The following is a 25239-nucleotide window of genomic DNA, read 5'->3' as shown; positions in this document are numbered from 1 at the left end:
GGTGACCGTGGCATGGATCACTGTGGCCAGATCAGAGTGGGAGAGGTAGGGGGCCAGTTTAAAGATTCCTCATCGCGGTTTGGAGGAAACGGGGCTCTGTCATTTCCTGATCTCCCGCTGCAGCGAGGTGCCGTAATCCTATTGTGCTTTTCCGGTCGTCTCCCGGGAGGCAGGCGGCATCGAAATGACGGAGCTGTTGTCCTGCCCCTTTCTCGCCTGCTGTTTTCGCTGTAAATATAGCGCCTGCCAATAAATAACAGCGTGCCGCACCTTGAAGCGCGGTTCTTAACAAGAGGGAGTGATTTACCGAGGTGATAAACTGTAACTAATACTAGGGTATCATAATGGGTAAACAGATTAGCACCAAGAATCTCCTTGCCTTGCATTTAGCCTCTCGTTAGATGCTTCCCGCTGCATTTTGCAGTGCGGCGCCGGGTCTGTGTGGAATCGACAGCAGCAACCATTGCATGCCCTGACTGCGCGTTAGCGAATTTAGTCATTAACATTGATGACTGAGCCCGGCCGCCTTTCATCTCGGGTCCTGGCCCCATCCCCCCCCCCCCCCACGAGGGATGCCTGTGCATCCAATCGGTTATTAATTCCCCCAATTAGATTCCGTGCCCTGTTGTTTTATCTTGGCGATGGAAAATAATGAGGAAACGGTAACAGGAGTCTGGTCTTGATTTTGAATCGTACTCCGGGGAGCCACGCCCTTTCCTGCGGATCCATACAAGCCCATTCTTCTACACTTTAATCCGGAAATGAATCAAGTCAGGATTGAATTGATGAATCAGTGGGGACTTGATCTTTAATTGGCGAGATTGTGCGCTAGGGGCACCTTTGATTGTGTTTTACTTCGGGTGTGTTGCTGCAGCGGTGTATGAAAAAGCAATTATTAGGGATGTCCCAATGACGGGGAATTTATTTACCAAACACAAACTTCCTTTCACAGATCAAAAAACCACCCACGTTGCACGTTTTTGACAAGCCCTGCTTTCAGATGTAACGGCTTGAGCTTTAAACTGGTTAAAATAGATTATAAAACCAACTAAAATGTTTTTAATCACTTGGCAGACCAACAAAAAGACAGTGTTCGAGTTATTATACAGGTGCTTGTGTGTGGCGAGAGGGAACAGACACACGCAACTTTTGAAGAATCTCTTGGAAATTTCTCCTCTGCTTGTCTTTTGCCCCGTGAAAGATGGGCACACTTTTTCTTAGAGCTTTGGATGTAGCTGCTACTTCTGAACATGCTAAACAACAAGAGGATGCAAATTCTCCCAAGAGGTGACAAACCCATATTGATCTTGTATGTTATTTGCATTGCCCGTTACCTCAGGAACTAGTTTTTGTTCCCTATTTGCTAATCCTTGTGAAAGCTGCCATTTGGGGAGCTTTTTTTCTAGACTGGTAATGAAGACAAATTCTAAGCAATACAAATAAAAATCTGGATTTTTCAGATTTGGAAGGACCTGAACACCAGTGTTCAGGGGTATATTGATTCCCCTATGCAGGGGTGGCCAACCTATGGTGCTCCAGATGTTCATGGACTACAATTCTCATCAGCCCCTGCCACCATAGGTTGGCCACCCCCGCATACAGTTTTTTTTCCTCTGAAATCAAACTCAAAAGGATAGTAAAAAAAATGATCCTCGAATGCCCAGCAAGGGACCAGTTGGCATCTGGAGTTACGACCTGTCCTTTTTTCTGTCAAGCAAAGAAACGTTCGTAACTTGTACAGACCAACTTTGTATGCTGTTCGTCAGTGGTGCAGCACCAAGGGAGCGGGAGAGGGTAGTGCATGCGCCGGTGCGGGGGCGTGGCAGGGCGCAGGGCATATGCGTGCCCTGGGTGCAGTCCCCCCTCGCTCCGACCCTGCTGTTCATCTTGTGCCTGTTTAGACATTTCCAGCCTTTTCAGCTCAGCTGCTGTAGCTGCTGTAGTGTGCCCAGAGTCAAAGGAGTGGTAGTCAAAGGAGTCGTGACTCAGGGGCCGAGCGACTGATTGGCGCGCAGAAGGTCCCATGTTCAATTCCCGGCATCTCCAGCTAAAAAGTCTTTACCTGAGACTCTAGAGAGCGAACTGCCAGTCTGATGGTATAAATCTGAACTTGCAGGCCTGATGGTCTGATTGAGAATAAGCAAAGCAAAGCAAAGCCTTTATTGGCATACATAGAACAACAGCAACAAAACACAACAAACATAAACATTTTAAAAGGCAAAAAAGGATAACCTCAGATAAATACATATTATTACTGGCTCTGAATTATTTCCGTAACAAAGCTTGCAACCTCTTCACAAAAAAACAGAATCAGGATTGTTCAACAAGAGAAATAATCTAATCGAATCTGTTAACTCAGATTGGAAGAGAGGGTGTAGATTGACGTATTTAGATCTAATTTTAGCAAATTTGGTGCAATGTAATGTTTCGACTACCTTAGAATTACAGCTACACAACCTTTTAAATTTTTCCAGGTTATTAAACCTGCCATGTAGTAGCAGGTTTGGTCCCCTAATATGGCGACTATGCTTGAGGATCTGTTTAGTTCCCACAGTCTATGTAGACTTGTCTCGCTTGTCATTAAAGCTGACTCAGCATATGAGACGATCTCCAACTTTGAATCACTAATTGAGTATATAGTCGATTCTCTATTGAACTTTTCCATGAGGAAACCCAAACTAAATAGTAATAAGGTCCCCTGGTTTGAAAAGGAATGTGTGAAATGTAATAGAAATGTTCGATATCTTTACCAATGTTACAAAAACTCTCGATCTTCTGTTCTTTGGAATCAGTTATCACAATGTAAAAATAACCTTCGCCAGCTAATGGAAGTAAGACAGCTTGAACATGTTTATTTACAATGGGAGCACTTGTATTCTGCTGTGATTTCCAATGATACCAGGAAGTTTTCGGCTATGGTCAATAATATGATTGAGAATAAGGCCGCCCGATGCGTGGATCGTCTCTGCGTGTCTGAGCCCAAAGGACAACTGTCTTCACTTGGTGGGGAGGAAGGACACAGCAAGGATGGTTGTATTCTTAATTCCCCATTCTGCGGTGGCACAAGCCGTGGCGGCACAGAGACGTGGCTGAAATCCAAACGTTCAACTGCGGCAGAAAGCAGGTCTGAGATGGTCCATCTGCGGAATCGGTGTTCGTGGGGGGTGGGCCGAGGGGGGGGGGACGCAGCTGCGTGGCTGCTCGGCGCGAGAAAGAGAGGCTGACTGTTGGCACCAGCTGTGGCCGTCTTTTGTGCGCGCTGCTTTATCTGTTCATTATCGGGTGATGCTGAGTTTCTCGTGCTCGGCGTTTCAATGAGTCGAGATGGGGCTAAACGCGGCCAAGGTCTAAAAAGCGGCAGCGAAGCACGCGGGAAGATGAATAGCGTAATCTGTAAATTACTTTTCAGTCAGTTTCGTCGTCGTTGAATGGGCAGGAGGAGGGTGGCGTTCTTCAGAATCCAGCTGCTGCAGATGGGTTGGTGGGTGGGCCGCGCTCAGCCTCCCTGGGCCACGTGCAGATCGGGTGGAGGAAAAGCAGGCTGGGGCAGCACTTGGGACGGAAGCCTTGATTTCCTCTTTGCCATTTTGTTGATTTTGGCAGGAACTTGAATGGCCCTGTCTCTGGCTCTTGTTTGTCACCATTACATGCTCAAACACAGTTACTGTGCATGTAGGGAGAGATCGGCACAGCATGAAAACAGGGGCACCATTTCAGATTTCACTCAGTGGCGGGAGGGAGATGTTTATAAAATTTGAAAGGCAGTCTGTTACATCTGTTTAAGACCAGATTGCTGCATCATCATCATCACCATCATCACCATCGTCATCATGTATTTTAAGAGTATTAGGTGTGTATATGTGTGTGGCAAACCACCTCTGTTTATCTCTTCTCTGACCTGGATGTCTCAGGTTACTCAGGTCTCATCGGGATCTCAGAAGCTAAGCAAGGTTGGCCCTGGATGGGAGACCACCAAGGAATTCCAGGGTCGCTATGCAGAGGCAAACAATGGCAAACCACCTCTGTTTATCTCTTCCCTGACCTGGATGTTTCAAGCTAGCCAGGTCTCATCAGATCTCAGAAGCTAAGCAGGGTTGGCCCTGGATGGGAGACCACCAAGGAATTCCTGGGTCGCTATTCAGAGGCAGACAATGGCAAACCACATCTTTTTCTCTTCCCTCAAAAACCGCTAAGGGGTTGCCATCAGCCAGCTGTAACTTTATGGCATTTTCTATCAACAATTATGGCAATTGGTCTTAAGTATTTAAAATCCACGCATCCTTCTTTTTCGGACTCCTCAGTAATATTATCAGCGCTTTTGAAAAAGCGGTTCCCCTCCTGCCCGGTGCCATCTGCATTTCATACGGCCATCCATTACATTGTTTATAATAGTCAACACGGGACTCGGCCAGAGCAGGTCAGGCTCCTGAGGAATAAGCTTGCGGGGTCTGTATTGTGGGAGAAGCAATGCCCCCCCCCCCCCAGTGGTGGGATTCAGCCGGTTCGCACCACTTCGGCAGAACCGATTGTCAAAATGGTGCTTGTAAACAACCAGTTGTTAAATTATTTAAATCCCACCACCGGAACTGGTTGTTAAATGATTTGAATCCCACCACTTCTCCCCCCCCCCCCATAAATGATTTGTTTAATGAGATTGTTATTATGAGATTGTTATTATGCATTTTATGGATTGTTGGTGTATAGTATGTTGTGAGCCGCCTCGAGCCCTTCGGGGATGAGGCGGCCTATAAATCCAGCCAACCAACCAACCAACCAACCAACCAACCAATCAATCAATGGCACTTGCTCTTTGTCAAATCCTGGATGCTTGGCAGGGTCAGACCACCAGAGAAGGCCAGGATAGTTCCACAGACTGGGCAGGCCGTGGCAAACTCCCTCTGAACGTCCCTTGTCTTCAAAACCCCACAAGGGGTCACCCTAAATCAGCTGCAACTTTGTGTGCCTATAAATCCAGCCAACCAACCAACCAACCAACCAACCAATCAATCAATGGCACTTGCTCTTTGTCAAATCCTGGATGCTTGGCAGGGTCAGACCACCAGAGAAGGCCAGGATAGTTCCACAGACTGGGCAGGCCGTGGCAAACTCCCTCTGAACGTCCCTTGTCTTCAAAACCCCACAAGGGGTCACCCTAAATCAGCTGCAACTTTGTGTGCCTATAAATCCAGCCAACCAACCAACCAACCAACCAACCAACCAACCAACCAACCAACCAACCAACCAACCAACCAACCAATCAATCAATGGCACTTGCTCTTTGTCAAATCCTGGATTCTTGGCAGGGTCAGACCACCAGAGAAGGCCAGGATAGTTCCACAGACTGGGCAGGCCATGGCAAACTCCCTCTGAACGCCCCTTGTCTTCAAAACCCCACAAGGGGTCACCCTAAATCAGCTGCAACTTTGTGTGCCTATAAATCCAGCCAACCAACCAACCAACCAACCAACCAACTAACCAACCAACCAACCAATCAATCAATGGCACTTGCTCTTTGTCAAATCCTGGATGCTTGGCAGGGTCAGACCACCAGAGAAGGCCAGGATAGTTCCACAGACTGGGCAGGCCGTGGCAAACTCCCTCTGAATGTCCCTTGTCTTCAAAACCCCACAAGGGGTCACCCTAAATCAGCTGCAACTTTGTGTGCCTCATCGACTCGTCGCCGTTGCTTGTGAAAGTAAAATGGCAGTGGGAGGAATTTTTGAAACATAACAGTTGGCATCTTGAGGCGAGGTGAACGGCAGGTGCTTCAGGTGGCCAATGGCGGTTGTCATCAGAAGCAGCAAGATGGGAGACCGGCAGATTCTGCCTATGTAGGGCCAGTCCGCTGGCAGCTCTAGGCCGGTTCTGGACAAAACATGCTCTTGTGCAGTTTCCCATTCACTTCAGCGAGGCTTCCACAGGAGATGAGGTTGCCAAATTCCTGGAGATTTGGAGGCGGTGCTTGTGGAGGGGGAAATTGGCAGAGGGGTTTTATGTGGAGTCTACGATATTCCATAGAGTTTGCCCTCTGGAGCAGCTATTTTATCTGTGGAGAACTGATCTTTGGGATCTGGAAATCAACTGTAATTCAGGACGAACTCCAGGCCCCACCTGGAGGTTGGCAGCCGTAGCAGGAAAGCATCTGCAGATGTACATACACAGGTTGATTTGTGTGTAGAACTCTGCCTGTGGGACTCTTTTATTAGAGACACCAAAAGATCTTCGGCCAGTCTTGTCAATGTCAAATAAGACAAATTCAGATAAGACGAATGTCAAAACGTCTTACAGGAGAAAAGTGTCCCACTTTCTTTGATTAACATACAGCAGACAAATTGGTCCTTCCTGAAATTCTTCCTCTCTTTTTTTAAAAAAAGCATCTTCCAGAAATATTACTCATCTCTCAAAAAGTGGGCTACCTTTTGCCGCCTCTTCTTCCTCTTCTTCTTCTCCTATTTCGTCTTCTCCTCCTCCTCCTCCTTCTTCTTCCTCTCCTTCTCCTTCTTCCTCTTCTTCTTCTCTCCTTCTTCTTCTTCTTCTTCTTCTTCTTCTTCTTCTTCTCCTTCTTCTTCTTCTCTCCTTCTTCTCTCCTTCTTCTTCTTCTCCTCCTCCTCCTCCTTCCTCTTCTCCTTCTTCCTCTTCTCCTTCTTCTTCTTCTCCTTCTTCTTCTTCCTCTACTTCTTCTTCTTCCTCTTCTTCTCTCCTTCTTCCTCTCCTCCTCCTCCCCCTTCTTCCTCCTCTTCTTCTTTTCTTCTTCTTCTTCTTCCTCTTCTTCTTCTTCTTCTTCTTCTTCTTCTTTTCTTCTTCTTCCTCTTCTTCTCCTTCTTCTTCTTCTTCTTCCTCCTCCTCTCCTTTTTCTTCTTGTTTGTTGTTATTTAATTTTGCTCAGTATTACAGCTGCCAGTTCTCTAGCTGGTTGTTGGCCTTCATTACAATTTGAGCCTCACCCAAGGGCCTAGATGTTGTAATGTATCGGCGTAGTATTCGTGCGGATCCCAGAAGGGCTGCCTTCTAAATCCGACCGATGTTGATTTTGTTGATTCAAAGATGCTTCAAGTGCTGCCCTAGTGTTTTCAGAATGGCTCCTGGGGTGCCGATTACCACTGAGGCGACCTCAGCTGATTTGTGCCATAGACGCTGGATCTCGACTTTCCAATCATGGTATTTTATTAATTACTATTATTCATTTAATAAAACCACTCCCCTGTATTGAGCAGGGCTCAGAGTGGTGAGCAAGAAGCCGACACAGAATGTGTGAATAGGCTCATCAGCAGAGGTGATCTTACCTGGTTTCCCTTGACCTCCCCCACCCCCACCCCCTGTTCTGCTGTGGTCCTTTCCTTTTCCCCTTGCCCTCCATGCTGTTCACTTGCAGACTCATTAGTCTGCTCCCTCCTCCTGTCATTGTGCATGGAGAGAATTCTGCGCTGGCAGGTCGGTCGGAGCCGCTCCCTCCTTAGCATCAAAGCCCCGCTTAAGATGGACGCTTTCCATTCGAGGCTGCGTAATGATGTTCAGCGCGAGCCGAGGGGCTCCGCATCCGCTATTATTCCAGCCAGCTCCATTTGCGGTTTTGCCCGAACACTTTGTTCCTCCCCCGCCCCCCCCAGCCCCATCCCTCTTCCCTCCCGAGAACTCAAGTGGCCACCCTGTAATGTCAAGCAGTGATTTTTATCTCCGGGCAACATAAAAGAGCAGAGGAAGGAGGGAGGGGGGCGAATATCCTTTTGTGCCGGGTGCATTAGTAGCAATATGCCCGGGATGAAAAAAGGTGAGTGTGGCTTGATCAAAGGCTTGACGACAGATTCCTCGGCTAACAAGGAAGCTGCTCGCCGCGAGAGGGCCGGGCGCCCAGAATGTATTAGCCCAAAGCCTCGCAGGGACGGTGTCCTTTCGGCAGGCAAAGGGCTAGCAAATTCAGAGGGACCTCGATTGATTGTTTAACATAATTGTCACAATTTTTCAGCTTGGAGACAGTTTTTGGAAATGTCCCTAAATGAGCATCCCCTGACCTGGACGGCAAGGCTACCCCAGTCTTGTCGGTTCTTGGAGGCTACGCTGGGGTGGCCTGTGGTGGGTGCTTGGATGGGAGACTACCAAAAGAAGTTGAGGGGCCCAACGCAGAGGCAGGCGAGGACAAACCACCTCTGAATGGCTAGCCCAGGGGTCTGCAACCTGCGGCTCTCCAGATGTTCATGGACGACAATTCCCATCAGCCAATTGGCCATGCTGGCAGGGGCTGATGGGATTTGTAGTCCATGAACATCTGGAGAGCCACAAGTTGCAGACCCCTGGGCTAGCCCAATCTTGTCAGATCTTGGAAGTTGAGCAGGGTCCGCCCTGGTTAGTGCTTGGATGGGAGACCATTAAGAATACCAGGGTCGTGACCCAATGCAAGCAGTGGCAAACCACCTCTGATAGTTTCTCACCTTGAAAACCCTGCAATAGGGGTGGCCAACCTATGGTGCTCCAGATGTTCATGGACTACAATTTCCATCAGCCAATTGACCATGCTGGCAGGTCTCTGCATGCCAACCCTGGAATACCTTGGAATACCTTGATGGTCTCCCATCCAAGGACTGACCAGGGCTGACCCTGCGTAGCCCCACACCCCTCCTCCTTCCCCCATACGGGGGGGAAGAGCGGAAAACTCAGATTTTGCACCGGGCATTTTCCCTAGATATGCCTCTGTGTAGCCACTAGGAGGTTGGAGCAGGGAGCCCCCAAGAGGGAGAGAACCTCCTGAGAGGGATAAAACAGAGTCAGGGAAAGAGGGATGTTGGTTGGTTTGATACAGGGGCTTAATCTTGCAGGGTTAGGGTTGTCTTGTTTGATCCAAAAGAGTAGCTGAACTCCTACAAGGTCAAGGTGGCCTCCCCTGCAGGGGTGGCCAGCAGAAGGGGCTCTCACACACTGGCAATTTTTGCTGTCTTTTTACCTCTACTGGAAATAGTCAAACAGCTGCAAGTGCAGTGGCGTAGCTATAATGGGGACATCAGGGACAAACGCCCCAGGCTCCCCCCAGTGAGTCACATGGGGGTGGAAAATTGCCTCCCACATCCCCCTCGCCCCGCCCCTCAAGAAGCTTTGCAGCCGGTTGAACTATGGTAAGCGGGGGGTGGGGCGCCATGGGGGGCGGGGTGCTGTTTTGCCCCAGGCATCATTTCCTCCCCTATGCCTCTGTACCAGTGGGAGAACGCCCACTGCAGCGGGAAACCTGGCAACCCTAGTTTTACGGGGGACTTCCATGAGGAGATGGACTTATTCCATTCCTCCCATCCCTGGAAGAGATCTACCTGCAAGGCCTGTGGCTAGCCACTGTTCCCTTCATTCACCTCTCACTCCTAGAGTGGCAGCAAAGGTGGCCTGTTGATAATTCTTGGAAAGCTGTCCCCCCCCCCCACCGACCCCCCGTGGTTTCTTGCTGATGTTCCTTAACACTGTGTCTCAGAGTGTCATCTCTGTTAAGACACAAGAAACAAAGTGATTAATAAACTCTACAGGCATTGTGAATACTGAACATTTGATCAATCTTTTATTGGACATTGATCCATATGTATCGGAATAAGTTGTGCTATTCATGCTGCAAGAAAAAATTAGGTTACATTTTGCAATCTGCATGTTACGTTATCTCATTGTTACAGCAGTCTCTTTTATCATTTTCGTAAGTTTAACTTAGGCATATTTTAGCCTATTTAGTTGCTGATTTTTTAATAGAATTTTAGCCATTAAGGTGTATCTGTTGTTTTGTTTTCATTCTTGTTAAATCTATATGACTGTATTGCCTTCAGAGGGAAAGACTGTGAAATCTAATGGCCATTACAATAAAACTCTTGCTTGCTATCCCTTAGCCCAGAGGTGTCCAACTCTGGCACCCCAGATGTTCATGGACTACAATCCCCATCAGCCCTTGCCTATGTGTGCAATCTCTTCTAAGTGTTAGAACAGAGGTCTTCAAACTATGGCCCTCCAGATGTTCATAGACTACAATTCCCATGAGCCCTACCACTTGGCCATGCTGGCAGAGGCTGATGGGAATTGTAGTCCATGAACATCTGGAGGGCCATAGTTTGAAGACCCCTGTGTTAGAATCAGGAGAATTAGACACTGGATTTATAAGGAGCATAACCCATCCAGCTAGTTGTGCATTTGTATATGGGGGGGCAGCAGCGGAGGGGGAACTGACCTTTATTCCTTCTTTCATTTCCTTTCCCCACTGCTCGAATTACCTTTTGTTTTCCTGTTTCTTTTCCAGCACTGCTCTCGTCGTGGTGTGAGGAGCTGGGACGGCTCTTACTGCTGCGCCACCAGAAAAGCCGGCAAAACGACCCTCCAGGGAAACTCCCTATGCAGCCGCCCATGAACTCCATGAGCTCCATGAAACCTTCCCTTTCTCATAGGTGAGTCTTACGCTGGCATTTGCCCTTCACCAATTAGCGCCCGCAGCCCCGCCCCCAAAAAACCACAATACCCCCGTAACTGGAATGCTCGCAACCGAATAAGGTAATAGGTATTCATGTTTTGTTTAATTAAAGAGAAGTGTAGGCATCACTGCACGCCTTTGGTAGCTAAGCTATGATTCCATTCCCTTGACCTCAGACACTGATATGGCGTACGAAATGTCTGTGTATGAGTTCCTCTTAAACCCAGACCAGTCTCATTAAATCCAGCACTGCTAACTTGCTTTTACCCAATCAATTCTCACCCTTCAAATCTTCTGAAGATTAGTTGACACCGGGGACTTTTCCACACTGTCATTTGCCTTGCTTGCAATTTTCTGTTCGTTCAGGGTGCGGTGGTGGTGTTTCTGTTCTGCACGTTTTGCTCCCTCTAGTGGTCAATTCAGTATTACATCTGTTTGTGTCCACTGTATCTCCCTTGCAGATTTAAACTGCAGGTTTTTATTCTGGACTTAAACTGGTACAATATTAATTTGACCACTAGAGGAAGCAAAACGTGTGCAGAACAGAAAAACAACCCTGAAGAAACAGGAACATACAAGCAAGGAAAACAACAATGCAAAGAAGTGCCAGGTCTTTAGATTTAGCCAAGATAAGTGTCATTATGGGAAGGATAAAATGGGCCCTGTGAACTTAAGGTAGTTCTGCCTCATCACCCTTTGTGTGTCTTATCCTGTGAGCAAGTGTGGAGCCTCAGAAGTTCCTTTTGGGGGGGATCAGGGGAAGAGTTCTCAGGATCCTTTCCAGACATACATTTGACTGTGAGAATAATAGGAAGACAGCTGGAGATGAGCTCTGTAAACCTGGAACATTGGAAGGCTCTTGTCAATTTTGGGGGCTGGGCTGTACGATATTTCTCCAGGCTGTGCCCCATTCATTATCTGCTGCATCCGCTGCTCGGGGAGAGCAGTATTGGAAATTAGGACGTTCCCCTCCCCCAAGGGAGAAGCGGAAGCAGCTCGGTAGGATGGTGGCCTGATGGAGCCTTCTTCTTCTGCCTGATCACCATTTTTGGGTTCCATTCAGTACAACTTATTTCTCTAGAATAGTTCTCGGAATCTCCTCCCCACGTTCTGGATTGCACAAGGGCAACACAGTTTGCTATAAGGTATTTTTTAGGGCCGTGGTGGCGAACCTTTGGCACTCCAGATGTTATGGACTACAATTCCCATCAGCCTCTGGCAGGGGCTGATGGGAATTGTAGTCCATAACATCTGGAGTGCCAAAGGTTCGCCACCACTGTTCTAGGGTTTCTGCATTGTCAGTTTCTCAGCGGGACAGTCTAAAGGTCCTGAGTCACGGTAGCTGGTCAGGGTGATTTCCAGGGAATCTGTGCTCCGAGGGCATTTCTCCACAAAGAGAGACCTTCTCCCCGACTTCCTACCATAAACAACCGGCTTGTTTCCTCACTAACTCCTCCATCCTCTCCATACCTTTAGCTGTTCATTTTTCCCTCCCTCCCTGTTCCAGTCCTCCTTCCAGTTGGTTTTCTGCCACGTCTCCTGATATCTCTCCCACGGTCCTAAGCTGACGTGGCCCCTTCCTGGTCATCCCCAGTCACTCGGCACACTTCACCCTGCCCCTTGGCATAAGCTTGCGCAGCCATGCCACAAGGTGGGGGAGGGGTAAGACCGCCAGCCCCGAGTTGCGACCTGAAATTCACCTGGATATACACCTGATCTCTAGACTACAGTTCAGTTAGTTCCCTTGGAGAAAATGGAAGTTTTGAAGGGTGGACTGTATGGCGTTATTGTCCTGTGAAAGTCTCCCAAACTTCAATGAGCAGGAGTGGCGTAGGAGGTTAAGAGCTCGTGTATCTAATCTGGAGGAACTGGTTTGATTCCCAGCTCTGCCGCCTGAGCTGTGTGGAGAGCTTATCTGGGAATTCAGATTAGCCTGTGCGCCTCCCCACACACTGCCAAGTGACTCCTTGGGCTAGTCACAGCTTCTCGAGCTCTCTCAGCCCACCCACCTCACAGGGTGTTTGTGGTGAGGGGGAAGTGGTAAGTGGGAGATTGTAAGCTCCAGCCTTTGAGTCTCCTGCAGGAGAGAAAGGGGGGATATAAATCCAAACTCCTCTTCTTCTTCTTCATCTTCTTCTTCCTCTGGCTCCACCCCATTCTTTCAGGAATTTCCCAATCCTGAGGTAATCCTGAAGAATTTCCCAATCCTGGTGTCATTTTAATTTCTTATACATGCTGAGAGTCACTTAACCCAAAACTCTACAATTTTCCTCTCACAACCAAGATTACAAAAAATCTTCATTGTAAGATTTTTCTTGAAAATGTTTGTGATGTGCCCTTACCACAGTTCCAGAAGAAGGACCAGAGCATAGTGCTTCTTTTATCTCAAGGGTAGTCGAAGGCTTCCCAGTCCCGTCCCATTCCCCCCCCACACACACACACACTGCTTTTTGCCCCCTTTCCTGTGTGGTTTGCCATTTTTGGTGGTGAATGAAAAGCATTAAAGCATAACTGAAGACCCAGGGGGATTCTTCTTCTGTTTTTTCATTGAATGTGAAAAGGAAGGTACCTGGGACCCGCAAAAAGGTGTTGTGACGTGTGATTGTAGGCCCAAGATCAGGAAGGCATGAGAACAGGGCAGATACAGGCCAGCAAGAAGAAGGACAGGAGGACAAGAAGAAGGACAGTAGGGTCTGGAGAGGTCTTTGGTGGCCTGAAAGTAAAACCACTGGGGACATAGCGAAGCTAGACGAGATGTTACCAATTTGCATTTTTATTGTACATTGGAAGTGTCCCAAATATTTCACATCCATGGTCGGAGTTAGGTGTCCTCAACATGGTGCGTTGTGGGTGCCATGGCAGCTGCCCACACTTTTTCTACTGCCCACACCTTTCCTACCTTTCCTACTGTTGTGCTTTTGCCCTGCAGTCTTCTTATTGGCCATGGGAAATTTTATTGACAGTCCAGATTTTTCCCAAGTATGTTTGGCAGCAGCTGCTACCGCACCACAAGGATCCTTCATAATTGAGTGTAGGTTGTGGCAGCCATTGCGTAGCTGGTTCCACCTGTGACGGCGGCCATTTTGTGGCACCCGGGTGGGTCCAAGGAATTCCACATGTTCCCTACAGCGTCTCAAAAGGTTGGGGACCCCTGGTTCTAGGTAACACTTGCTGTTAGCATCTCTACATGCACCCTGCCAAGCGAGGTAGGCCAGTCCTAAATGGTAGGTTTGCAAGCCTAAAGTCAAGAGAATGTGTTTATAGCTGAGATTTGAATGAGGTGACTTGACCGCTCACCATGTGCACAGTGAACCCCCTAATGTAGGCGCAGAAGGCATAAGAGGGATATACTCTGTTAAAAAGCAAAGGTTTTCTTCTTGCCCCCTATTACTTTCTGTAATGGGGAGTTGGCAACCATAATGCAGCTGAACAAAGAAAAGATGCAGGCCTGAAAGTCTATTCTCTTCCTGTTACGAGGCAAGCTTGATAGTAGCCCAGCAGAATGAATGCCCTTTGTTCAGAGTTATACAGAATGTGCAAACTAAACTGTTTTAAGGTCTTACTGTTCTCAAACAGATAATTTGACTTGCCCCTTCTTCTAGAGACAGAAGAGAAAGTTGCGCGAAAATGTTTAGGCTCTTTGTCTAAGAAGAAGGGCAACAAAAGACAATACAGATAAGAAAGAAACAGGCCCTAGTTCATCTTGGCGCCAAAGAATCAGGTGCTGACATCTTCCAATAAGGGTCTTGTGACAACCCCAAATGTTTTGGGGAAAGGGAAAAATCTCCACCTTTCTGTATGATTGATTGATGATGTGGCCTTTTGGGGTGTATTCTTTCCTCGCCATCTTGATGTAACCTTGCTATAATGCTATAAAAGTAAGGACATCGCTGCCATTTTGTGGAGGCTTCTCACTCCATCACCATGGTTACTGAATAAAAAATCAATTCGATTTTATTCTGTATCGGCTTGAGCTTTCTTGAGCTTCTTTTACTTTTTTGGTTAACCCGCGTTAACACAAAGAAACCCCAACTTGCCACATTTTGCCCTGGGTATGTAATCGTGGGAGTGAAGATACAAGAGAGGTTCTGTACCACCGCTCTGGGGAAAGAGTAGCGTGGCCGCAGAGGTCTGAGCGGTGATATGGTGATATGGAATTGGTGGCTAGCTGGTCATTATCGCAGAATGCTTTGATGGAGTCCAGGTTTTAAGAATGGTCATTTCAACAGATGAGATTTTAATCTGCTCGGGCTTCCTCGATTTTGAAATTCACGTACTCCCTTCATTAAAAGTGCTTGCTGCAGCTTGCTTACGCGATGCGTAACGCTTTTGCCGCGTCAATAATAAATAATGTCTGCAAACACACAGCTGCTCTTTATGCGCTTCTTTTGTATCGGTAGACTTTTTTTCGGCCATCCCCGTTTCTTTGGTCTTCAATACTAATTAAGCCGCAATTTCCTTCCCGCTTGTGATTGTTCTGGAATGCTTTCTTCCAGCAATCAAAATTGATTAAAATCGAGAGACGAAGCTTTTTAAAAAAATAATAATAGAAGTGTTTGGGTTCCAGAGGTTTGATAAAATTAAACAGAAGATCAAATTAGCCAGTAATTCAATTAGGTAAATGGTGCTTTGTTATTAATTAGCGTTATTAGTATTGTTTGACGTTCAAGCAGTTACCCCGAACAGCGCTTGGGAAGAGGGGGGCTGTTTACAACCTTTGAGAACAGAGTAATTTGGTTGCTTATTTTATTTTATTTTATTTTGCGTCTGAGAGAAAAAAAATGTATCCCAAAGATTACGAGATACTGGATTCAATTGGAACATAATAATACATTAAAATCCCACAAACATTATACAACAATTAGAGGAGTTTGAGGCAGTTGTTCTGATTTAGAGTTGGATGTTAATTTTGGTACCCGGGCCGGAACCCATTGGCACACTATGCTGCTAAGATGAAAAGGCTGCATTGGAATAAAGAAGGAAAGCCTTGATTTACAGATTTTTACAGTGTATTAGGGAAACCAGCCTCCAGGAGGTATCTGCGAATGTGCTAGAACTGCAACACATCTTGAGGCTAATGGAAGCTTATGAGGGTAGGCTCTATGGGGCTCCACCACCATTGGGCTACATGCTGGAAGGGAGCTTTGATGGGAATCTGTGAGTCCATAACATCTGGAGTGCTGCAAAAGGTTCGGCCACCACTGGCTCTATGGGGCTGTATCCTACTGAGGTCCCTTGAGCCTAGCATCATTAGCCACAGCTGAACCAGCTGCCTAGAAGGGATATCATTAGTTCCTTATCATTACCCCTGCCAGCATCAGGGCTGGCAGGGGATGATGGGAACTGTAGTCCGTAACATCTGGAGGGCCGCGAGTTTGACACCTGTGCTCTACAGGGTCCACCTTCAAATATCCAGGAATTTCCCCTTCTGGACCTGGCAACCATAAACCTTCTCCAGTTTCTGAGGACCCTACGCAGTGAACATGCTATAGAACTATCTGATTTCTAGAGGGATTCCTGATTGTCTGGGAATTGGCCCTGTGACCAGTACAGGAAGTCTTGCTCTTCTGTTGGGTTCTAGTTACTGTTACTCAAAATGGTGGGACGCAACGACCCTCTTTGGTTTGGGGAAATTAGCTGCAGAGCACAAGGTCACTTAGCGTCGCTGAGGAGCGTTGGGTAACTTGATCGATAGATAGATAGGTCGGTCGGTCGGTCGGTCGGTCGGTTGATTGATTGCCTATGTATATGGGTTTCAGCTCACTATAAGAAACCAGCAAACAAATTTCTTTTTCAGTGATTTTATTGGGAAAATAACAAATGGAATAAAATAAATTCTCACTCAATAATCACCACAAGTTACTGGGGTAAAACACACACATACAAGGCTTTCCTAGGATATACCTCTAGAGGTGAAAGACATTGCCTTTGTGTATAGAGAGAGGGGATGGGATATCAAAAGATTATATTTACCAGTCTTTTAGTGGATGTCCAGGAAGCAGAGACCAGCACTAGGCTCCTGGATGATCAGCGTGGATGGAACAATATTACTGACTACCATGGTGGTGTGATAATATTGAACAACTGACTGGGCTCTGAGACATGCTTTTATAGGGCAAACCATATCCTGGGTCAAGGAAATCCTTTTCAGAAAGGATTTTTCCTGCTGTTCCAAGATGAGGTAATGGTCTTGAGTGTCAGACCATTTGACATGATGGCTGACCCATTATCTTAATGGGTTTTGCTGGCTGTTGGACAAAACAGGTAACAACCCTTAATGGGTGTTGCAACATATATGGTCACAGGGAGACTCTTGAGTAGAAGAAGAAGAGAAGAGTTTATTATTATTATTATTATTATTATTATTATTATTATTATTATTATTACTATTACTATTTATATTTATAAACCGCCCTCCCCCGAAGGGCTCAGGGCGCTAACAAACAAATAGATAGAGCACAAATAAAAATCAAATTTTTTTAAATAGCTGATTTATTAAATATGGCTCTATATGCTTAAAATCGACCCCCATTAAAATTCAAAGCATCTATCAAATTCTCACAATGGCTGCTCCTACTCAGAAGGTCCCCTAAGAAAAAGAGGTGAGGAGGAAAGAAGAGGAAGGGGGTGGAAATCTTTTAGGCAGGGTCCACAGATTTTTTAGAAAGAGGGATTTATAATCCCTTTCTCTTCTGTAGAAAGGAGACTCAAAGTTGGGCTTATAATCTCCTTGCACCTTCCCCTCACAACAAACAACACTCCTGTGAGGTAGGTGGGGCTGAGAGGCTCTTGTGAAGCTGTGACTAGCCTGCGGAGTCAGCCCTGCCATGGGCGCAGTGGAGTGCACAGGCTAATCTTGAATTCCCCAGATAAGCCTCCAGCTGTCAGGCGGCAGAGCTGGGAATCAAAACCTCGGTTCCTCCCAGATTAGATAGTATCGAAGTTTTAACCTCCTCCTACTACTGCTAGGGAGGTTAAGAGAGCTAGACAAAAGAGAACTGGTCTCACCCTGGTATGCTATTGCCCATATTCAAATGTTATTTCCTGAGTATGTGCCAGGCATGAGGTGGAGGGGGGTGTCCTTTAGGCGTTCTTGCTCACAAGGTCAGATACAGTCCCAATATGGAGTTTCTGAATCAAAACAGACTTCAGGGCTCTGTTCTCCTAGGTCTGACAGGGCAGCATTCCGGGAGAAAGACTCTCTCTCACCCTCCGCACTGCTATAGGTCAGGTTGGCTACATTACCCCCATTGACATCAGCGTATAACTAGATCTGATTGACTTTGTAGTGTTGTTACCGCGCTGCCTGGGTAACTTTTATTCTCTCAGATCTACCAGCTCTGCAGCTAGAGGAACAGAGAAACAAGGACCCGGCCACTTGCAAGCCAGTATAGGTAAGAAATGGCAAAAGAGTTTATTGAGGATGCTGAGCCACGCGGTCAGCCACCCTCCACACCACGGCAACTGCAACTGCCTTACAGGCAGCTGTACGACAACTTTTATACACCAGTCTCCCGCCCGGAAATCCTGGAGAATTACAGGTATCAACTCCTACAATCATTCATTCCACAAATACATGGGGAACCAATCAATATTCATCTACAAACACATAGGAACCAATTAGGAGTCCAGAGGGCAGTCCCTTCTCGACTTTCGCTTGGCAGAAGCAGAGGCTTGCAGGAGCAATGACGAGGCACAGGCGTGAAAACATTAAAAGAGTGGGTGTAGCTTTGGTTCCAGGAAACTTAAACCTTAACGACAACCGAACCCTTTAATCTCTGCCTGCTGGTGGGGATTAAGGCGAGGTGGATGTGCTTCTTCCGGGGTCCCCACTTTTTTTGTCCAACGCCCATTTCATGGTTTTTGCAAATGAAAGGGACATGCCCAGGTGGGAGCAGGGTGGATTCCTGCCTCATTGGAGCCAAGGAGGTTACATGCAGATACAAATACAAATATAGCTACAATTCCTACTTTTCACTACCTAAATCACAATTTGTTCCTACCTAACTTATACAGAAATAAAACATACGCTCCATCTTTTATTTAAAAGCAAGATCTGTGAAATGGAATAAAATCATTTCTGACTCCGCTTATCAGTGTTGTGGATAAGTTTACCATGTCTAATAACACGCGGATCGATCCCTGATTTGGAAGGACCCGGTGATTGGAGGGCATGGCAATCAGATCTAGTTATGGGCTCATAATTTTATCAGTTTTCCTTCCAGCATGGCCCAATAGGCCATGCCGGGGCAGGCCGATGGGAAGTAATGTAGTCCATAACATCTGGAGTGCCAAAGTTTCGCACCTACTGGGCTAGGATCATTTGAGAAGAAATAGACAAGAAAAAAAAGCAATTTATAACAATTCCCCCCCCCCCTCCACACACATGGACAATCCTGGTCATTTGTGTTGAAAAACTTCAAACCACAGGAGCTAGGCATATCCATCTGGAAGGGAGAGTGTGGCTTCATTTGTTTATTACATTAACATTAGTGGTTAATGCAGGGTTGTCGTACTCATTTGTTACAAAGGCAGCATAAGATATGAATGAGGCTTGGTTGGGCCTGGGAGGAGGGATGACATCGGAGTGAGACTACATACGGACTCAGTCACGGATAAGAAGTATAAATACACATCTTGAGAATAACAATTCGAAAATATATTCTACATTTGGAACCAATTGACATGATGAAAATGTACAAGGAGTAAAGGACAACAGTGAAGATCAGATCCTTATATGACTAAACTGAGTTATTGGCCCAGCCATGCATCGGACTAATATCGCTGTGGCTCTTCCAAAGGAGTTTACCTGTAATGAAAGTGAAAAAAGCATTATTTAAAATTGTGTTTTATGTATATTTGTAATTATTAGAGTATATAATACACGGAAGCCACTTATTTATTTTTATTTATTCTTTCGATTTATAAACCGCCCCATCCCCTAGGGGCTTTGGGCGGGGTACAACATCCACACATACACAATTGATTAAAAATCCAATAACAATCAATATAATACTAAAATCCGTGCATCTATTTGTTTTTTCGGTCCGATTCTTGCTAGCTCTTAAAGGGCGCACGCTATTCATTCATAAGAAGGGATGACATCCTCAGATGGTGAGCTCCCAGCATGCTCTCCAGACCAGATCAGAACCCCTTGAGTGGGCTTACCGGGCCCATGAGTCAGCTCCCAACAGATCCCTTGATCTCAATCGATCAGGAGCAGGGGTTTTCAGCTGGCTCCCCAGGCTTGGTAGGCCCTGTCAAGAGGAGGCCATTCGAATTTTATGATTGCCAACTCCCCTGGTGAACAACAGGCTATTGAATCTTCCGCTTTCTCCCAAGGAACCTTGCTGTGTGACTTTGATCATCACTTGCTTCCAGCATAGCCTGCTTCACAAGGTTGTTGTGAGAATAAAACGGAAGAGAGGAAAATGATGTCAACCACTTTGAATCTGCAGTGCAGAGAAAGGCGGGGTATAAATGGAACTCATCTCCATTTTTGGAAGGGATGTCTTTTTTCCCCCTTCTTTGGACCGTTGCGTGAGGGTGATCTTGTGTGGCCTCCATGAGCACCTCATTTCCTTTCACGCACACTTTCTGAGACTCCCCCTGCTGACGACTGACCTGCTGATCCCTTCCTTTCCTCTTCTTTCCCCGGTTTTAAGGTAAGGTGACCAGATTGTCACCTTTGTAAGCCGGGACCCAGGCGGGAAACCGGGGAGCACCCCAGAAGGCAGTGGCGCTTCCCGCGCTGTGTGCGCGAGGGAGGCTGCTGCACTGCTCTAGCGCTATCCGGGTTTCCTTAACACCCTGTGACGTCGCTGGAGGTTAAATGCGACGGGCCTTCTGAGGCGCGCCACAGAAGGCCGGGCGGTAGCCTTCCAAAAACCGGGACAGTTCAAAAAACCCGCAGGACGCGGGACAAATTGTTTTAAGGTGGGACTGTCCCGCCAAAAGCGGGACGTCTGGTCACCATATTTCAAGGGGAAAAAAGAAACCACAGGCAGGCACCTCTAAGTCAGCCCTAGAATCTGTTTCAGAGGCTCCTTCTCTGACTGTTGTAGCAACCGCAACCTCCGGGCACTATGAATAAACAGCAAATCTGGAAACAAAAGGTTTCCCCCTGCTGCCAGTACCTCCCATTAACATAGCGGAGGCACTGCGGAGTGAACAGAGCCAATTTCGTTCACTGATAACCAGCCGAGTTCCCAGGCATTTGGATTACCAAGGCAACAGGCAAGGGTGGATATACTGGGTGGGTGTCTTGGGGTCTTTTTTAAAAAAAATCTTATCAGTATCATCATTATTGAAAGATCAGTCAGATGTGGGATCCGCGGTATCACAAGAAGTACAAGGTTTTTTTTTAAAAAAAGAAATTAATGTCTTGCTACTTTAATAGGGAGGGAATAAATGGAGAAATGGTGTTTCCGATGCTGGCACCTGGGTTACGATAGGTCATGGGTGCAGGGCAATAAAGATGAAATTGCCTCTGTTCCCAGCTGTGAAATGTGCCAGACATCTCAAAGGCAGGTAGCAGGTGGGATGTTGGTAACAGGTGGGCTTTGTGGGTGTGACAGCGTATTCGTGTGCCTGGCTTTGTTTGTGTGAAGATAACCAGAATCTCGTGGGATGTCTGTCTTTAAATTGTTAGCAGCGGTGAATAGTCTCTGCCCCCTATACAGAGGTGGGATCCAGCAGGTTCTCACAGGTTCCTGAGAGTAGGTTACTAATTATTTGTGGGTGCCAAGAGGGGGTTACTCATTGGTGATTTTGCCACGTGATTTTTGCCTTAGCTATGCCCCTCTTCTCAGCAGTAGCATGCAGAACTTGAAGCAGTCTAGCAGGTGAGTGCACCATCGCGTGGCAGCCTGCATTCATTTCCTTGCCCATGGACGACACAGCAGGCCGCCCTGCCACGCCCCGCTTCCAGGAATGCCTCACTGAATGCCCGCCACGCCCCTGTCAGGTTCTACCAGCCCAGCCGATGCTTACACCACAGTTTGAATCCCACCACCATGGGAACCTGTTACTAAAATTTTTGGATCCCACCACTGCCCATATAGGAACAATTTAATAATCCCGCCAAACCTCTGTGGTTGGAGTGCATTTCAGCTCACTGCACTCCTCTTTTCCAGCACAGCTTCGGTGACGTTTTCCAGGCACCGAATGTGTGTTTACATGTGCGTAGTTTCCAACAGCATATAACGTGTAAAATTGCCTTCTGCGGCACGTTCAGCCTGGAATCCAAAGAGATAGTTCAGGCTCACCAAAAGATTTGGGCAGGCTCGATGGGATTTATAACATTCCCCTCCCCACCCCATGCCGTGTGACAAACTGTTTTTGAGATGCTGCTTTTTGCCCAGTTTCCGACTCTGTGGCCGCTGTTCCAAAAGAACAAGCCCATTGTGCCGTTCTGTGGGGTTCCGGTCGTTTTGTTTTCGAACTCAGACGCAACCCGACTGAGCTTCAGATGAAAACTTTGCACCTGATTCGTAATCTCGGTTGGGCAGGGGGGCACGCTTTGCGTCAATCCCAGCACCGTCCCAGGGTGCCCACCACGGGTTTGTAGAAAGCGGGAAGGACCCAGCAGTGCTGCTGACTGGCCACTGAAGATTAAAATAACACAATTTCAGTGGCTGCTGGAGACCAGGGCGATTGTTTCATTCTGCATCACCCGTCTTCCCCCGTGTATTCTTAAATAACTGCTCTCGTCCCCAGCGTTTCGGCTTCCCCTGGCGGCTGTTTAGACAAAAAGCATCAAATGCATAAGTAAAATATTCTGCCCTTGTGATGGATAATTGATGATATCTTATTCTGCGAGTCGCTTCTCTGATATTATTCAAATGCCTAGTGGGACGTTTGCAGGTATATCACACGAGATGTTTAGTGCTTTTTCGCTCAGCATTGCGACTGAACTTTGTAGACTTTGCCCGAGTTGAAGAAACTTGCCTGAGTTGAAGAAAAAGAGTATACAACTTCTTTTAGACCAGGAAATAACTCGCGAGTTTAGCAGGACTATATCTTTATCATCCCCTGCCAGCATGATGCTGGCAGGGGATGCTGGGAACTATAGTCCATAACATCTGGAGGGCCGCGAGTTTGACACCTGTGTTTTAGACCTTCTATGGGTTTTTTTGGACATCTGGATCCTGCTTTTCCTCCAGGGAACACATTGTGAAGTACATATTTCTCTCCCACTGTTTTATTACTGTTTTATTATAAGGACCCTGCAAGATAGGCTGATGTGGTAAGGAGGGGTCTTCCCATCTTCTGCCATTCACTGGCTTCTCACTGGAATGGTTTTGAGCAAGTGATTTGACCCAGTGAGATTTCCGAGGACTGCAGCGGCAATAAAAGAAGCAGGAATTGTAATTTTATAAAGCACCAAAGGCAATAGAAATACCTTATATACTCGAGTATAAGTCTGCTTTTTCAGCACTTTTTTTGTGCTGAAAAAGCCCCCCTCGACTTATACGCGAGTGAGGGTCCCACTTAATTCTTGTGTGGCATTCCTCCTCTCCCGTCTTCGCTCTCTTCTGCCTTCTTCTCTGCCTCCCCCCTTTCGGCCACTTTATCAGCCTCCTTCTCTGCTTCACTCTCCTCTGCCTTCTTCTCTGCCTCCCCCTTTCAGCCGCTTTCTCAGCCTCCTTCTCTGCCTCGCTCTCCTCTGTTTTCTCTGCCTCCTCCCTCTCTGCCTCTGCCTTTTTCTTGGCGGCGGCCAACCCCTGGCTCTCTGCGGGTAACAGCCAGTCGACCTGGGTGAGCTGGACAAGCTGCGGGATGGAGAGGTCGGTGGCAGAGACCTTGAGATTGGTGAGATGGGGGGTCAGTGGCAGAGACCCCCAAATAGCGCCCGACCGTATCTATTTTTATTTTTGAAATTTATCAGTAGCTGCTGCATTTCCCACCCTAGACTTATACTCGAGTCAATAAGTTTTCCCAGTTTTTTTGTGGTAAAATTAGGTGCCTCAACTAATATTCGGGTCGACTTATACACATGTATATACGGTAATGAATTTAGACCCAAGATGTATAAAAATTGTTGTTCCATGAAGATTGAAATTAAATGTGAAAGAAGTATGCAGGAATACTGCTGTAATTATGCTTTATGAATTTTCATTTATGTGCTCTTGCCCCACCCTCATAAATTAAAGATTTCCCATTTTTTCCCAGTTGTCAAGTTGCTAGATTGCCTTCATGCGTATTTGCCTCTTGCTTCCAGTTCATGTTCAGGCAATCGATAGCATCAGGTCTTGCAGTGGAGTCAACAGAAAAGCTAAGCACTGCCAGCTGTCTTTTGAGTTTCACAGTCTTTTCGGAAGCTGGTTTATAAGAGCTCACAGGAGAGGGAAAATGGGTACTGGTAAAAGGCATGGCTTCGAGAGCTGTCACTTAGGGGTGTTTAGAGTAAGGTGACCAGATGGTCACCTTTGTTGGTGGGACGGGCAGCGGGAAACGGGAGTTTCCAGAAGGTTTGGCGCTCCTGCGTCGCGACGCTGAGGTCACAAGACACTGCCTTGTGCCCCAGAAGGCAGTGCGGCAGCCTTCCAAAAACCGGGACACTTGGAAAAAACCTGCGGGACGCGGGACAAGTTGTTTTAAGGCGGGACTGTCCCGCCAAAAGCGGGACGTCTGGTCAGCCTAGTTTAGAGACACTCTCTTAACTTCTCTGCCCAGTTTCTCCCTGAAATCCAACTATCCATGCCTTTTCTGCTTTTTTTAGGAATTTTGAGTCAATTTCTAATCAAAATGTATTTCTACTTTCGAATGAATGCAGGGCGAGGGGAGCAGGGTTAGGTAGGCACTAGGTCCCAGGCAGAATAATCGACAACAAAGAAGGTCCAGCGTCTTGAGTTTTGTGGAGGAGGAATATTCAACAGCACTAACATCTTTTTCTGAGATGAACTGTAGAAAAGAGAAATAACAGAGAAATCCCTCTTTGCAAGAGAAGAAAAGAGGAATCACTAGCAATATCTAAAAAAGTGAATTTTGGAAAAGGAAATCACGTTCCCCGTAACAAAAGTACCACCAACCCTGTATAATGGCAAGTATGGGAGCGTGGTCATTACTTCTGTGCCCCAGTCTGTATTTGATGTGACCAGAGATTTTTTGTGGTTGGCATTGACTGAGATAATATCTGCAAACCTTTCTCCCCTGCTCGAATCAAGCTGTTTCTATTCCGCATTCTGACTCCTTTTCAACATCTTTCCCATCTTCGAATCTGGAGGAACCGGGTTTGATTCCCTGCTCTGCCGCCTGAGCTGTGGAGGCTTATCTGGGACATTCAGATTACCGGTAACCTGTGCACTCCAACACACGCCAGCTGGGTGACCTTGGGATAGTCGCAGTTCTTCTGAGCTCTCTCAGCCCCACCTACCTCTGCTGGTGGGTGTTTGTTGGTCAGAGGGCGGAGTTTATAAGCCCCTTTGAGTCTTCTTGCAAGAGAGAAAGGCAGGATATAAATCCAACTCTTCTTCTTTTAATTGGGACATAAGGGCTCAGAGGTATCCATTCCAACTTGTATCTGACAGAAAAAGTTTTGACTCCTCAAAGTAAGTGTGTGTGTGTGTGTGTGTGTGTGTGTGTGTGTGTGTGTGTGTGTGTGTGTGTGTGTGTGTGTGTGTGTGTGTAACAGAGAGAGAGAGAGAGAGAGAGAGGTGCCATCAATTCACTTCCAACTTATGGCAATCCTATGAATTAATGACCTCCCAAACTTCCTGTGGTTAGCAGCCTTGCCCAGGTCCTGCCGACTGTGGCTTCCTTGATTGAATCAATCCATTTCATGTTGGGTCTTCTTCTTTTCCGGCCTCTTCAACTTT

General features: G+C 46.9%; 1 protein-coding gene across 1 annotated transcript in view; it reads left to right on the top strand.

Moving 5' to 3' along the window:
* The window catches only part of ZMIZ1 (zinc finger MIZ-type containing 1), a 218241-nt gene that overhangs the window by 114891 nt on the left and 78111 nt on the right, over positions 1-25239 (top strand). Inside the window, exon 4 of the mRNA XM_048505840.1 lies at positions 10253-10397. Coding sequence (XP_048361797.1) covers positions 10253-10397 — 145 coding nt within the window. The remainder of the gene's footprint in view (positions 1-10252; positions 10398-25239) is intronic.

The sequence above is a fragment of the Sphaerodactylus townsendi genome, linkage group LG08 (assembly GCF_021028975.2).
Source record: "Sphaerodactylus townsendi isolate TG3544 linkage group LG08, MPM_Stown_v2.3, whole genome shotgun sequence".
In the NCBI taxonomy this organism is placed as follows: Eukaryota; Metazoa; Chordata; class Lepidosauria; order Squamata; family Sphaerodactylidae; genus Sphaerodactylus; species Sphaerodactylus townsendi.
The sequence above is the reverse complement of the archived record's forward strand: the minus strand, read 5'-3'. Positions and strand labels throughout refer to the sequence as shown.